Raw genomic sequence first — 15,920 nt, 5'->3', positions numbered from 1 at the left:
TGGCTTTGGACACTCCTTGGGATCCAGGAACAACCACACCTTCTCTGGGAACCTTTGCCAGGGCCTCCCCACCCTCCCAGGAAAGGATTTGTCCCAAAATCCCCTCTAACCTTTCCCTGTCAGTGGGAACTCCTTCCCTTCTCCTCATTCCACAGCCATTCCCACCAAACCCACTAGAAGAACAGCTCATCTCATATTTTAAAGTTTTTTCTTTGTTTTTCTTCTTATTTTCAGGGTTCCTTGGGCTCTGGATGGAAGCTCCAGTGGGTTCTGAGGTGCTGAGTGCACTGAGGATGAAACATCTCTGTCTCTAGTGTAGTTTACCCAGCAGAGAAGAAGAATTTGGGTCTCAGAGGAGTCTTTTTCTTCCCTTGTTCAAGAAAACACCTTAAAAGTACAAATGGATGGCCAGTGTTACCCTGGTGACTGCCAGGTGGTTCCAATTTGGAAGTTGGTGGCCGTGTGGCCATCAGAAAAGGAGGAGGAGGACAATGTAATCCTGATCAGTGATGATGATGATGAAGATGAAGGGGAGAGCACCCAAGGCAGTTCAGTCCTGTTTGTAGAGCCACAGGGTAAGAGCTGTTCCCTTGCTGCTGCTGGAATTCCCTGAAAGATTTAGGGAATAAACTGAATTAATTCTGTGTTACGCTTGAAATCTGTCCTTGTGCTGCACAAGGGAATAAAACCAGGAGGAAATCCCCAGTTTGTAGGGATATCTTTGATGGCACTACTTCAAAGGATGCTGCTGTGTAGTTTTGAAATACTTCAAACTGGGCTCAGACTGGGCCTTTTCAGCTGGGTCCTTTTTGATTTGGCTTGATAGTTCATGGAAGTTTTCTGTGCCATTCTGTCAGATCCCAAAAAGATGTGCTGGAAAGTGCTCAAAAAGTAAATCTCAGTAATTTCTAACACTGATTTACACCTCCTGCTCTCTTTCCTGCAGAGAAGTCTCCCCTGGAAGAGAAGAAATCAGAGGAGCTGGTGGATGAGGAGGGGGATTTAGTGGTCACCTACTGCAAGCAAGCCAATGTGATGCCTCACGCCAGGCACGACTGCACCACGCAGCCCTTTGAGTATGTCCAGGGCTGGGCGGTGCCCCTTGGGCTCCCATTCCCCACATTTCCCTTTGTTAACAGCTGCAGGCAGCAGCACAGCTGGGTGAGGATGTGATTTTCCTAATGAACCTTCTGGTTTTCAACCTTGCAGGAGGAGAGAGAGTGACACTTGCTTCCCCCTTGGGAAAAATGCAGATATTTGTGACCAGTGCTACTGCTACATCTGTGACAAACTGGCTGCTGAGGTAAGGGCAGGGCACAGCCTGCAGGAGACAAAGCTGTGCATCAAACAGAGCTTTAGCCAAGCCCTGCCTTAGGCTCAGGTTTTTGGCAGCAGCTCTGCTCAGGTGACTGTGCCTAAATCACTCTGGCTCACGAGTTCTTAAGGTCAGGTCTAATATCAGATGAGTTATTTATTGAGTAGACAGGAGGGAGCAGAGAAAGGGCTTTAAGCAGTTATTTATTACACAGGATGGAACAAAGCAGGTTGCATAAAGCAGTGCACAGTAACAAGGTATCTGTATCAAAGCTGGCAAAGAAATAGGATAGATTAGGAGTCAGTAATTCTGCACTCCCAGGAAAGAGTTAAGGGCTCTAAGAGAATAATACAGGAAATTTGATTAACAGCTCCTCATAACTACTAAAAGTGTGGTTCTGTTGGGGTAAACATACATTTATTTGTATGTCCTGTTTGCTGTGGGCACACAGTGCATTTCACAAAATCAGATTACTAAATCAGACATTTTTTAATGAATTAGAGAAATGCCAGCTTTCTAGACTGTCCCCACTGGAGTTAGGAGTGGAGGGAATTGTGTGGGGGTGCTTTATTTGCTTGTGCCTTTTGTGAATTTCAGAAGACTTTGAGCTGTGGGCAAAGTTGGGGTGAGCATGCAAAGACAGGGCTCAGTTTGCAGTGGGGAGGGTGCCAGCCCTGAGGTTCTCTGTGAAGGGCTCAGCAATGACAGGTAATCAATAAGGGGCTTTTTTGAAATTATTGCCATGATATCAAATTGTTGCCTGTCAGAATATTTACTCAGGTTCAAGGAGGATAAAAGGAATTGTAACCCCTCACTCAGTGCTGAGGGGAAAACACAAAAACCCAGCAACCTCTCCCTGTTTTGTATTTTCTGACACAGTGCCAGCTCTGGACAGTCCCTTCCCTGTGCCACTGCAATGCCCACAACAAGAGCAACTTCTGGAAGGCACAGAGGAACTTTGCCCTGGCTGGAATCCTGGCCACCTTCAACCTGGAGCTGCTGGAGCTGGACACAGAGCTGCGGCGTGGGGGTGGGTGCTGTGTCCCCAGGGCCCTGCTCAGGCCCTGTCCTGGCTGCTCTGTCCCCAGGGAAACACCTGGGGCTGCTCAGGCCCTGTCCTGGCTGCTCTGTCCCCAAACACCTGGGGCTGCTCAGGCCCTGTCCTGGCTGCTCTGTCCCCAGGGCCCTGGGGCTGCTCAGGCCCTGTCCTGGCTGCTCTGTCCCCAAACACCTGGGGCTGCTCAGGTCCTGTCCTGGCTGCTCTGTCCCCAGGGCCCTGGGGCTGCTCAGGCCCTGTCCCCAAACACCTGGGGCTGCTCAGGCCCTGTCCCCAAACACCTTGGGCTGCTCAGGCCCTGTCCTGGCTGCTCTGTCCCCAAACACCTGGGGCTGCTCAGGCCCTGTCCCCAAACACCTGGGGCTGCTCAGGACCTGCCCTGGGGAACAGCTTGGCTGCTCCACTCCAATCCTTGGGGAGTTTTTAAGGAGTAAATTGTTGCTCCTGTTTTCTTTTTCCATGCTTGGACCAGGGTTTGCAGGTGCAGATTCCTGCTTTTCTCCATCTGGGAGAATCACAGAATGGTTTGGGGTGCAATGGAGCTGGAAGATGATCTCATTCCAACCCCATTCCTTGGGCAGGGACAGCTCCCACTATCCCAGGGTGCTCCAAGCCCCATCCAGCGGGGCCTTGGGCAGCTTCTCTGAGCACCCTGTGCCAGGGCCTCCCCACCCTCCCAGGGAACTGCTCCTTCCCAATATCCCACCTAAATTTCCCCTCTTTCAGCAGCAAACTTTCCTGACTGATAAAACTGGATGCAAACAATTTTCCTGAATAATTTCACATGGGGAACTTTGTCTTTTGATTTTGAAAAAAACCATGGAAAAATCTTTATGTAATTTTTTTTTTGTCTTGTCTCTTAGGGGATCTCCTAGAAAAATTCATCAGGGATCTTTCTGTAGCCTATAACAAATACCTGATAGGAGAAAGGATCTGTCCCCCAGGATATGAATGCTGCTGCCAGCCAAAGCTGCCCCCAGGGCAGTGCAGGGTCTGCAGCTCACGGAATATGGAGGTGGTGTACAAGTAAGTGACAACAGATTTGAGTTTGTCAGGGCAGCTTTGATTTATTTAATGAGTTATAATCAAAATTGTGGCACCTGAGACAGCAAAAATAAGAGTGGAGAGAACTTATATGGTCAGCAAGATAAATTGCATTTGGCTGTAGTTTAAAATCCCTCTTCAATGTGTCTTTAAATCTCCTGTGCTGGGCAGGACACCTGAGCATCTCTGATTATTATAACCTGGGAAAGTGGGAACCTGAGGCCTGGGCTTTGGGGTGGCTTTAGGTGGGATATTGGGAAGGAATCCTTCTCTGGGAGGGTGGGCAGGCCCTGGCACAGCTTCCCAGAGCAGCTGGGGCTGCCCCTGGATCCCTGGCAGTGCCCAAGGCCGGGTGGAACAGGGTTTGGAGCAGCCTGGGGCAGTGGGAGGTGCTGGGGTTGGAATTTAAGGTATCCTTCCAATCCAAACTATTCTAGGTTGGTTTTTTTTTACTAATTTATTTCTTAGAATGAGTTTCATCTTTTCACTGGTATAACAAACCTTCAGAATTCCAAAATACTGGTTGTGCCAGCACCTCCTCAGCGTGCTGGAGATCTCTGAAGGCAAGGCCAGGCTCTTGATTGCTCTCAAGCTGTGGGATGGCCACAATTACCACTTGTTTAGGAAATCCGTTGTTGCAGACCCTTGATCTTACAGGCCACTTGACTTTCTCAGGTATTCTGATGTTTTCGAGCTGGTAACAAGATTTTTAAATCAGGCAGACCAAGAAAGCCCCAAAGCTGCTGCTGTCATGCTGCTGGGAGCAGCTAAACAGATTGCCCTGCACAAAGACCCTGCTCTGTAAGTACCTGGCCCACAGAGAGTGGGGGATCTTCCTTGTTTCCTCCAGGGGAGGGGAATTGGTGAGAGAATCCTGGGGGTTTGTTTATCAGGAAAGTGTAAAAATCCCAGCCCGGGCTGCAGCACAGCAAGAGGAAGATGAACACATTGAGGGAGAAGTGGGATTTGGAGCAGGAGGGATTTGGGGAAAAAGAAGAGCTTGGATGTGAGAGGGAAAGGTTCAGCAGGAATGAGAGTTTGAGATCTCTGTCAGAAATCCCTGCCAAGGGAAAGCCAGATTTAATATTAAACAACGAAGTTGGTTGGCAAGGTTTGCTCCAGTGCTTACAGGAGAGCTTAGGCACAACAAAGGCAAACAAGCAACAACAAAACCGAACATAATCCAGGCATTCAGAGAAGGAAACGAAGCGAGAACCACCGAGGGCAGTGTGGGACAAAGGGAGCAGCAAACACAAAAAGGAGCTCGGCCTTAAAAGCTTAACAGCACTCCCGCTTAACAGTACTTTAAATTATACCTTAAGCATAGCAATTCAACAAAGTAACAGCACTTACACCTAACTTAGGCTTAGCTTAAAACTTAACCATAACGATTTAAGGGGAAATAGCACTTGAACAGCACTTAACCTAACTTAGCACTTCGAAGTTGCACATAGCAACTCAGCAAAACACTTTCCAACAGCACAGGGAGCTTGACTTTGTGAAACCTGAACATTCTGGGGTTTAAATTCAGGGGTTTTGGTAAAAGAGAAGGAAATGATGTCTGGATTGGTTTGAAAGAGCAGCTCCCCTGCAGTTCTGCTGAGGAGAGATCCAGATTTGCAAGGAGCAGGCTGCATTTGTTACCTGGGAATTTTTCACTGTGTTTTGCACTTTAGCAGTTGTTTCAGTCTTTGCAGGAATGTTTTTTCAGCATGCCAGCTTCCAAGATTTTTCCTTAGAAAGTGTTTTCCTCAACAGTTGAGTACAAAGAAGGGGAAGAGGCAGGAAGGGGAGGCAGGCATTAACCAGTGTTGGTTTTTTCCAGCCTTAGGAGCTGTCAGAACCTTAGCCACACTGCTTCCCTAAGGATTGCTGTCCCATTTCTGTTCCAGAGGTAAGATTGGTTTCCTTGCTGGCTGCAGACTTTCCCCTTGGCTTTAAAATGTGTTGCAGGTGACAAATCCCCTGTTCAGAGGCACGTGGGAGGCCAGGGCAGGTTGTGGTTGTTACACCAAGGAGAGGGCACAGCAGCAGCCTGGCAGGATCCCCTGGGATGGAGCATGGAAAAGCTCCCCCAGAGGCTGGAGAATGAGGACACCCAGCTCCCTTGGCTTAATTCACTTCCCATTTTAGCTCTATCCTTCACCTTTCCCCCCAGATTCACCTGCCAGAGAAGGCTGATGAGTGAGGAGTTCAATTCTTTCCAACCCAGTTCTATATTCTCACCTTCTCTGGAACTACTGACAAGTACAACCCAAATCCTTCAGCAGTTCTCATTTTAAATTGCTATTCTTGATTTTTTTAATTTCTTGCTTGGAACAAAAAAGGCAAAGAGTTTGTCTTTACCTCTCTGCCAAAATTTTAAAGAGTAAACTCTTCTTTTTTATCTCCACTTATCAAGTAATACAGAAATGGTTGCAGTAGCAGGGAAGGTGCAGGAGCTCAAGCCCAGCACAGTTTGAAGTGTGTGCTGTACACAGTCCTTGGAGATCTTTGTTTTAAAGCTTAAACTCCACAGAACCTTGGTTTTAAAAATAACAGCGCAATAATAATTTCATTATTCACTACAAAACTTAAAGCAGAAATTCACATACAGAACCAAACAAAAAAAACCCCAAATTTGTGCAGTTTCCCATGTGATTAAAAAATAACTTGTTAGTAACTCACCTCATTTAAAATACCCTTTTTAAATTATTTTTCTTTTCAAATCACAGGATCGTAACCCGACTTCAGAGGATGCTGGTGTTGTGTGACTTCCCAAAAATTCTGTATGACAAGTTTGTGGAGTTTTTCCAGTCCATCTCCCTTCCCTGCCACTGCTATGCCTTCTCCAACAGGTGAGTTCTGGGGCCTCTGAGTGTGTTTGAATCCAGTTGCCCGTGGAATGTTCTTTCCCTTATAATAAAAGTGGGAGCATTTTAGAAGAATATTTCAGTATTTGCTGCTTTCCCTGTTTGTTGTTTGATGCCATGACTGAGCTGTTCTCCCTAAAGTTTTATTTCCTTTCCTCCAGAACTGAGCTCTAAACCCCAAAATGTTTTATTAATCAAATTTCACAATCCTTAAAGGAGCTAACTAGTGGTGTACAACAAAACACAGTTAAAATTGCTTTGTTTTTATCCTTCCAGCTTGAATGTTTTGCCCTGGGACCACGTGCTGCTGACCACAGTTTTAAAAGGCCAGAACATCACTGGGCAGAGGAGACAGAAAGGAAGGAAAACCTATCTGTGGGAAGCACTCCCTGTTGTGGAGGCTCGAGTGGAGAAACTGCTGGAGAAAAAGAAGTGAGACTGCTTTGGCTTTTCCACTTGGTGAACTCAATTCTTACATTTTGACTGCTCCAAACCTCTGTACTTTGGTATGGGGAAACACAAAACTGTACTTTGGTATGGGGAAACACAAAACAAACTCTTTCTTTTAATTTTTTTTTTCCTCTCAACAAGGCCAGGAGCTTTTTGAAGTCACTCAAAACCCTTTGAACGCCTCAGGACCAAATAAAGATTGCTGGAGTGGCTCATTTCTGTGTCTCCATAACTCTGCAGGTTTTACATGTTGATGTTTCAAGCCATTCCTCTTCATCAGAGGCTGACAAGTGGAAGGCAGCCAGAAGAGTCTGTTCTGGGTCTTCAGAGGGCTGTGCTCCAGAAAATCCAATATTGCAAAGAATCCAGTCCACTTAAAGAATTCAGCTGCAAGGCAACCTCTGGTTTTATTTTGCCAGAGCTGAGATAATCTGAGAATAACCTCTAGGAATTTCTTTCCAGCTGTGTTTCTGTCCTGCTGTGCAATGTCTCCTGTGTGGGAAGCTGTCCTGCTTTGCTTCTTTCATTGTTTGCCCTGTGCACAGTTCTGCACTTCCTTCCCTTCCTTCTCACCTTCTCTTCTTCTCCCCAGGTACAAGGAGGTTGTTCGGTACCTGAGAGCTGTGAAATGCAATGAAAACCAAAGGTAAATGGCTTTTCCCTTTTCCTTTTCCTCTCTCTTTTCCCCTATCCCTTTTCCCTCTCTTTTCCCCTATTCCCCTCACTTTTCTGCTATTCCCCTATTCCCTTCCCTTTTCCCCTTTTCCTTTTTCCTCCCTTTCCTTTTCCCCTCTCTTCCTCACCCTTTTCCCTCTCTTTTTCCTCCCTTTCCTTTTTCCCTGTTTTCCCCCCTTTTCTTTCTCCTCTCTTTTTCCCCCCTTTTCTTTCTCCTCTCTTTTTCCCCCCTTTTCTTTCTCCTCTCTTTTTCCCCCCTTTTCTTTCTCCTCTCTTTTTCCCCCCTTTTCTTTCTCCTCTCTTTTTCCCCCCTTTCCTTTTTCTCTCTCTCTTTCCCCCCTGTTTCATTCTTTTCCCCCTTTTCCCTTCTTTTTCCATTTCCTTCCCTGCTTTTTCCTCCCTTCTTCCCCCCTCTCTATTCCCTCCCCTCTGTAATGGTCAAGCCCAACCAGCTCTCTCCACAAATCCTACAGAAACCCCATCCTAATGAACCCTAAACCTTCATTTTCTCTTCCCAGGCTCCGGGACCTTCGGGATCTGATCCCCTTCTACCTGTGCAAAACTGGGAATTTCCTGGATGCTGCCCACTCCCTGCTGTTCCCTGTGAACAGCCTGGCCTGCTGCTCTGCCTGCAGGATCACCCCCTGCCAGTTCAAGGTCTACCTCAAGATCTTCAGGACAGGCTGTGTTCCCTCTGGGAATGACATGCTGGAGACAGGGCCCTGGGTTACAGCTGGCAAGTGGCACTTCATCCTTCCTGCCTTCCTTTCCTTCCTTTCCTTCCTTTCCTTCCTTTCCTTCCTTTCCTTCCTTTCCTTCCTTTCCTTCCTTTCCTTCCTTTCCTTCCTTTCCTTCCTTTCCTTCCTTTCCTTCCTTTCCTTCCTTTCCTTCCTTTCCTTCCTTTCCTTCCTTTCCTTCCTTTCCTTCCTTTCCTTCCTTTCCTTCCTTTCCTTCCTTTCCTTCCTTTCCTTCCTTTCCTTCCTTTCCTTCCTTTCCTTCCTTTCCTTCCTTTCCTTCCTTTCCTTCCTTTCCTTCCTTTCCTTCCTTTCCTTCCTTTCCTTCCTTTCCTTCCTTTCCTTCCTTTCCTTCCTTTCCTTCCTTTCCTTCCTTTCCTTCCTTTCCTTCCTTTCCTTCCTTTCCTTCCTTTCCTTCCTTTCCTTCCTTTCCTTCCTTTCCTTCCTTTCCTTCCTTTCCTTCCTTTCCTTCCTTTCCTTCCTTTCCTTCCTTTCCTTCCTTTCCTTCCTTTCCTTCCTTTCCTTCCTTTCCTTCCTTTCCTTCCTTTCCTTCCTTTCCTTCCTTTCCTTCCTTTCCTTCCTTTCCTTCCTTTCCTTCCTTTCCTTCCTTTCCTTCCTTTCCTTCCTTTCCTTCCTTTCCTTCCTTTCCTTCCTTTCCTTCCTTTCCTTCCTTTCCTTCCTTTCCTTCCTTTCCTTCCTTTCCTTCCTTTCCTTCCTTTCCTTCCTTTCCTTCCTTTCCTTCCTTTCCTTCCTTTCCTTCCTTTCCTTCCTTTCCTTCCTTTCCTTCCTTTCCTTCCTTTCCTTCCTTTCCTTCCTTTCCTTCCTTTCCTCCCTCCCTGGGAACTTCATTCCAGCTCCTCACTGGCAGTCAGAGGAGGGACACCCTGAGCCCAGCTGGGGATTGGGTGAGGGTGGGGAGGCCCTGGATCCCTGGAGGTGTCCCTGGACAGGGCTTGGAGCACCCTGGGACAGTGGGAGGTGTTGGGTTGAGGCTGGATGGGCTTTGAGGTTCTTTCCAACCCAAACCATGAAAACAGCAGGCAGGAAGGCTGACTTTGTATTGGGGCATGAATTTATTCACTTCACTTAAAACACTGATTTTGTCAGTTCATTTTCTGCTGAAAGCAAAGCAAGAGAAACTATTCAGAGAAAATCCAAAGCCCTTCGTTCCTTCCCTCCCAGCACTGCCACTGTCAGTGGGGGACTTGGCTTTATGTCTCAGCCATGACCTTGAGGAGAAAACCTCCTGATGGGAGATGTTTCATCATCAGAACCATGAGCTCTGATAATTGCCATCATCTGTCCTGGGTTCTGTCACCTCTCAGGGTGTCTTCTGCCGCAGAAGATTTATTTGGGAGTTGTTCCCTACTGGCAGAATTCTTGGAAGTGTGAGCTCCCTCAGTGTGGTGTGATGTCCATAACAAACACTTCTCTGGGATCACCTGGCTCAGTCTGGATGGTGCCCAGACTTTGCAGCTTTCCAGAGCTGTGGTTTGTAGCTGATGTTTATTCATTCCACCACAAACCAGCGTAGAGCAGCTGTAAACACCTCCTGGCTGTGCAGAAACAAACCTGGAACCAAGTGAACATCCAGGTTGAGTTCCTGCTGTGCAGTGACTTGGGCTGTGTGGGGTCTGGCTTTGATAATTTTCATTTCCATCCCTGCAGGCTCTCCCCTGAGGAACACTGTGCTAATTAAGCAGGCACTCAAACTGCTCTACAGCAGCGAGGCACTCTACAGGAATGTGAGTGTGGCCAAAATCCCCTCTTCCCTCCTGCTCCCACTCCTTGAGAGAGCAAGGATTTACTCTGACCTCTCTGTCCTCTGAATAATTCACCCCTCTGCCCAAACTCCACTTTGTAACACAAATGTTCTGTTGTTTTTTAGGCCAAATGTTGGAGTTCCTTCATCATGATTTTGGGGAGCAGCGATTTGTTGGAAAAGAGGGGGCACCTGCTCCCCTTACCCCTGGGAGAGCCCCCCCTTAGCTTCCAAGAGGTACCAAACAGTGCTGGGAGAACCTCCTGCCTTGGGGTTGGATGGGATTCCAACCTCCTGCCTTGGGGATGGACAGGATTCCACTGGATGTGGGAATTGGCTCCTTCTCCCAGATGCCACAGTAAACTTCCAGTGCCTCATCCTGTGCCAGGGTGGCTGTGCAGCATGTGGGGGTTCAGGAATGTTAAAGGCAGCTGGAAATGGGTTCATTCTGCTCCCAGCTCAGGCCTGCCACTGCTTCTGGGTCTGTCCGTGGTGAGATGGATCAGATCAGAAAGGACCTGGACAGGGGGAATGGCTTCCCACTGCCAAAGGGCAGAGCCAGATGGGAGATGGGGAAGGAATTCCTGGCTGGGAGGGTGGGCAGGCACCATCCTCTGCAGAAATGCTGAGGAAGTCACTGAAAAGCACATGAAACCCCCATTTCTGGCATGGTTTGGGGTGCCTAAATGCAGACCAGTAATGCCATTTTTACTCCTGTCTGAGACCATCTAGACAAGCCTGGCAGATGCTGGAGGCTTTTGGTGAAGCAGTAGATGACAGTGACTACAAGTGGCTCTAAGCTGTGGCTGTCCCTGGGTCCCTGGCAGTGCCCAAGGCCACCTGGGACAGTGGAAGGTGTCCTTGGCATGAGGTGATTTTTCCATCTCAGCCCTACAAAAATGAAGAGTTTTTGACGATAGGGTTTGGTTGGTGCTGCAGAGCCTCAATTCCCCTTGAGGGTGATGTGGAACAGGCACCATCCTCTGCAGAAATGCTGAGGAAGTCACTGAAATGCACATGAAACCCCCATTTCTGGCATGGTTTGGGGTTTGTCTGGGGAGGATCTGCCATCCCTGTCCCTCACTGTCCCCTTGCAGAATGTGCTGGCAGCCAGTGGCAACTTCCTGGAGGATCTCAAGTCTGGAGTTAATGTCTCTCTACCATCTGCTGTTTTCTCTGGTCAGGTGAGTGATGACAACAAAGGGATTTATCCCCAGCAGTGAAAAATGTTGGGTTATTAAGAAAAGCTTCTAAGAGGGGCCTGAAAGATTTTTTTTTGGGGGGTGTGATAAGATTAAAAGATTAGCACAGTCTAAACTCTGGAGCAGATATGGAGGTAGAGAACTGAGGGTCTCTTCTGCTCTGCACATCCTCAGACCAGGAGAAATCTTTATCCCTGTCCAAACTGATGGATTTATAAAGCAGGAGGGCCAGGAATAATTGATTGTGTCCTAACTTCTCTCAGGGTTTGGCTCAAACAGGACACTGGGGCTTCCCAAAACTCAGAATTGCCCAGAAGTTCTAAATTTCTTTTCAATTAAGGGTCTCAGGTATGTGGGACTTGTTTGAAGACAGCAGGAATAACATTCCATATTCAATGCAGTCTCCTGAGGAGCTGCCTTACTCTTTTTTGACTTTTTTTGAGGAAATTTCAGTTTATTCCCCAAAGATGTGACTCCTGAGCTGGATTTTTCCCTTTAATTCCCTATTTCTGCTCCTGGGTGAGTTTCCTCTTTTATATGAGCACTTGGAGAGCACCAGTAATAAAATCCCTCTTCCATTCCCCTGTGTTTAACTCTTGATAAGGTTCTTGTGGATTTCTTGTGTGCCCTCCAAGCTCTCTGGCTGACCTGGAATAACTCAGTGCTGGTTTGAGTGGATAAATGAAGGGAAAGCAGCTGTTGAATGCATTTCCTCCCTTGTTGCTGTCTCTTGTGTAGCTGCACCACGAGGCTTCTCTCATCCTGGCAGTGCAAGCAGTGCAGCAGATGCTTTGTTGTGACCTTCCCCACTTGACTTCCTTCTTAGAGGTAGTCCTGGCTTTTGGGGTGAGTCCTACAAACTGATTCCTGTTCTAAGAGATGGAAACAAATAATGTTTAAAATCTCTGTGATGATGAAAACACCATCCTGCAAGTTTTAGCCACGTTTAATTTGACTTCGATTTTTATTCTTTTTTTTTTTTTTATTTATTTCCAGGAATGATTGGCACTGGGGTTAAATCATATTTTGTCTCTTCTTAGAAAAACTTCTGGGCTCTGAGGCTGCTGCTGGACCAGCTTTGCTGTGAGGAGCACATCCTGTGTGGCACTGCCAACCTGCTCCTGAGGGACCTGAGTCGGGAGGAGGGGACCATGCTGAGAGTGTGAGTGAGCCCTGCTCTGCCTGCCCTGGCAGTGCAGCACAGGGAGAATGGGGCTGTGGATCTGGGGAATGCACAGCTGGGGTGAAGGTCCTCCACCATGGCTCTGGGGAGCAGGGACAGAGGGGGCTCCTCCTTCCCTTGGCCCTGGGAGAGCCCCCTTGGCTTCCAGCAGTGCTGGCAGCATCTCCTGCCTTGGCTCTGTGGGAATTGGCTCCTCCCAGTGCCTCAAGCCCTGTGGTTTTGTTGTCCAGGTGGCAGAACCTTGGCCCCCAGTACGTGGGGGAGTTCCTGTGCCTGTTCCTGACCTGCAGACACAAGAGGATGCAGTCTGTGGGGCTCTTCAGCCTCAACGTGGTCATAGAGAACCTGCACCTGTGAGTGACTGCCCCAGGGCCCCTGACATCACTCCTGGCATTGTCCCATTCTGAGAGTGGGGAATACCCAGGGCCACCTGCAAGAAATCCTGGCATTGTCCCATTGGGACTGCCCAGGGCCACCTGAAATCAATCTGGGATTGTCCCACTGGGACTGGATTGGCCCCAGAGCCCCCTGAAATCAATCCTGGCATTGTCCCATTCTGAGAGTGGGGAATAACCCAGGGCCACCTGCAAGAACTCCTGGGATTGTCCCGTTGGGACTGCCCAGGGCCACCTGAAATAAATCCTGGCATTGTCTCATTCTGAGAGTGGGGAATAACCCAGGGCCCCCTGAAATAAATCCTGGGATTGTCCCATTGGGACTGCCCAGAGCCACCTGCAATAAATCCTGGGATTGTCCCACTGGGACTGGATTGGCCCCAGGGCCACCTGAAATCCTGGCATTGTCCCTTTGGGACTGCCCAGAGCCACCTGCAAGAAGTCCTGGGATTGTCCCATTGGGACTGAAATAAATCCTGGAATTGTCCCATTGGGAACTACCCCAGAGCCCCCTGAAATAAATCCTGGGACTGTCCCACTGGGACTGGATTGGCCCCAGGGCCACCTGAAATTCTGGGATTGTCCCATTGGGACTGCCCAGGGCCACCTGCAGTAAATCCTGGCATTGTCCCCCTGGGAACTCCTGCAGAGCCCCCTGAAATAAATCCTGGCATTGTCCCATTGGGACTGCCCAGGGCCACCTGCAAGAAATCCTGGGATTGTCCCATTGGGACTGCCCAGGGCCACCTGAAATAAATCCTGGCATTGTCCCCCTGGGAACTCCCCCAGAGCCACCTGCAAACCCTGGGGTTCCCCCCAATCATTCTCCTGTAAATCTGGAATCACCTTGGCTTGCAGCTGTGACCTGTTGGATTTTTGTAGATTTTTGAGCCATGCAAAGCCAGGGGTGGCTGCAGCTGTGGCCAGCTGGGAGGGAATGAGTGGGAATTTCTCTGTGTTTCAGATGTCCCTGGGCCAAGCAGCTCTGCACCTTTTTCCACGAGTCTGTGAGTATCCCAGTGTTTGTAGGATTTATCAGCAAACCCTGATACCCCTCACCAATCAAATATTGAAATGGTTTTTATATCAAAAAAACCCCATTCCTGAAGGGAATTAAGTGTTCTGTCTCTTGCCAGGGCTTGGGGCAGCTCCCCTTTGGCACCACAGTTCACCAGGAAGTTTCCAAGTTCGTCAGTGCTTTTGAGAAGCTTTAATTGGGACCAAATCCTCAGGAATGTTTTCCAGTTGGTTTTTCATCTATCCAGTCTCTTCCTGGAGAGTTCCTTGGGTTTGCTTTGGTTGTCACCTCCAGGAAGAGCCAGCTGAAAACTGAACTCCCTGGCTCTGGAGTGGGACCAGAGCCACATTTTGGGAGTTTGTTGCAGTTCCACATTTTCAGGAGTTGTTGGAAGAGGCAGAAGGTTGGAGTTGTTTTCAGAAGCTGACAAAAGCTTCTGGATGGAGCACGAAGCAGCAAAGAATTTTTCCTCTTTTTGGGACACAAACCTTGCAAGAGGCAACTGCTGAGAGGGAAAAGCTTCCAGCAGGAAACCAGGGAGCTGAGAACTCCCTCTGCAGCAGTTTGGGGTCAAGTGCTGTTTGCACAGCTCTGATTTTGGGTTTCATTCTAAACCAAGAGGCTGGAAGATAAAACTGAGCTTTATTTTCCTCAAACAGCCCCAGTGTGGGGCAGTGGAGAGCTTTGGTTTGATTTGGAAATAATCCAGCTTGCAGGCTGGGCTTTTCTTTTCTGCTGAAAATAAAGTTTAGATTGGTGCAGGTGGCATTTCCCAAATCCTAAAGCTGATGGGAATTTGGAATTCACTCTGACCTGGAAGAAGAACTCTGGAGCCTCTGCCCCTTTGGGATCCCTCTGTGCTTGGGCAGGCAGGAAAATGAGCCCCAAGATGTGCCCAGGGGCACTTTGCACATTCCCACAGGGGTTTGGGGGCTTCTGCAGCTCTTGTTATCCCAAAGTTCTCACCAAAAATGCACCTGGATGGAAATCTAACACCTTGATCATTAAAACTCTCTAAGTTCCATTGCAACATTGACATTTTGGGTGGTTTTTTTTGGTTGTTTTCTTGGTTTGGGGTGGGGTTTTTGGGGTTGTGTTTTGTTTTGTGCTTGGGGTTTTATTTTTGGCTTTGGTTTCTTTGGGGTTTTTTTAATTGGGGGTTTTTTATTGGGTGTTTTGGTCCTGTTTTTTGGGGGGGGGTTTTTTGGATTTGAGGGGTTTTTTTGCCTCTTGGGTTTTTTGCTTTGGGTTTATTTTGTTGGAGATTGGGTTTTTGGATTTTTTGGGAGGTTGGTTTTTTTTAGGGAGCTGAGGGTTTTGGTGAGGGTTTATGGTTTTTTTTATGAAGTTGAAGGATTTTGGGAGGTTGGGTTTTTTTAGGATGTTGAGAGGGTTTTGGGGGGTTTTTCTGAGTTGAGAGGGTTTTGGGGGCATTTAGGGGTTTGTTAGGAAGTTGAGGGATTTTTGGGGGTTCAGGGTTTTTTTTTGTGGAGTTGAGGTTTTCCTTTGAATATTTTGGGGTTTTTTTGGAGGGGTTTGAATTTTTCCCTTGGGGTTTGCCTGGGCCAGGCTGAGTCTCCTCCAGATCCCCCCATCCCAGGACCCCAAAGAGGGACTGGGAGCAGATTTAGTGCAGGGGCTTTGTGTCCCCTTCCAGCCTGGATTTCTCCCCCTTGGCACAGGAAATCTGGGAAATGCTTCTTTCCTGTAAGTAAACCCTTCTCCATTATTGATCCCTGCTCAACTTTACTGCCTTGGAGCAGCCCTATGGATCCTTTAGGTAATGATTTAATCTTTTATGGATGAGAAAAAAAAAACCTTTTCTGGAGCTCTGCACGTCCCTCTGGGCCTGGAGGAGGGCTGAGCTCTGCTCCAGGTCAAATGGGGAGGAACAGAGCTCATTAAAAATGGAAAAGTGGCTTTGGAGCAGGAAATGGGGCCCTGGAGCTGCCTCATCCCAAAGCTGCAGCAGCCACAGCAGGAGGGAGCAGAGCTGCAAGGAAGGGACAGCACCAAAAATGACATTTCACAGGGAAAGGTGGGAATTTCACCTGGAACATCACGAATTTCACATGGAAAGGTGGGAATTTCACCTGGAAAATCACGAATTTCACGTGGAAAGGTGGGAATTTCACCTGGAACATCATGAATTTCACCTGGAAAATGGTGAACAGGGACAGGAGGAGAGGGAACTCCTCTGAGTTGGATATTTGGGAAAATTCCTTCATGGAAG

At 48.1% G+C, this 15,920-nt stretch overlaps 1 protein-coding gene across 1 annotated transcript; it reads left to right on the top strand.

Moving 5' to 3' along the window:
• Positions 1–312: 312 nt before the first annotated feature.
• On the top strand, positions 313–14,448 carry LOC118692637 (uncharacterized). Its single transcript, XM_054516592.1, has 19 exons — positions 313–575; positions 947–1,076; positions 1,210–1,303; positions 2,195–2,345; positions 3,236–3,398; positions 4,092–4,217; positions 5,242–5,310; positions 6,131–6,253; positions 6,545–6,700; positions 7,311–7,364; positions 7,912–8,129; positions 9,796–9,872; positions 10,016–10,126; positions 10,987–11,073; positions 11,830–11,937; positions 12,132–12,253; positions 12,505–12,627; positions 13,634–13,676; positions 13,806–14,448. The coding sequence occupies exons 1-19, from the start codon at positions 401–403 to the stop codon at positions 13,881–13,883; spliced, it is 2,208 nt and encodes a 735-aa protein (XP_054372567.1). The 5' UTR covers positions 313–400; the 3' UTR covers positions 13,884–14,448.
• The last annotated feature ends 1,472 nt before the right edge of the window (positions 14,449–15,920 follow it).

This window comes from Molothrus ater, chromosome 16 (genome assembly GCF_012460135.2).
Source record: "Molothrus ater isolate BHLD 08-10-18 breed brown headed cowbird chromosome 16, BPBGC_Mater_1.1, whole genome shotgun sequence".
Taxonomy (NCBI): Eukaryota; Metazoa; Chordata; class Aves; order Passeriformes; family Icteridae; genus Molothrus; species Molothrus ater.
The sequence above is the reverse complement of the archived record's forward strand: the minus strand, read 5'-3'. Positions and strand labels throughout refer to the sequence as shown.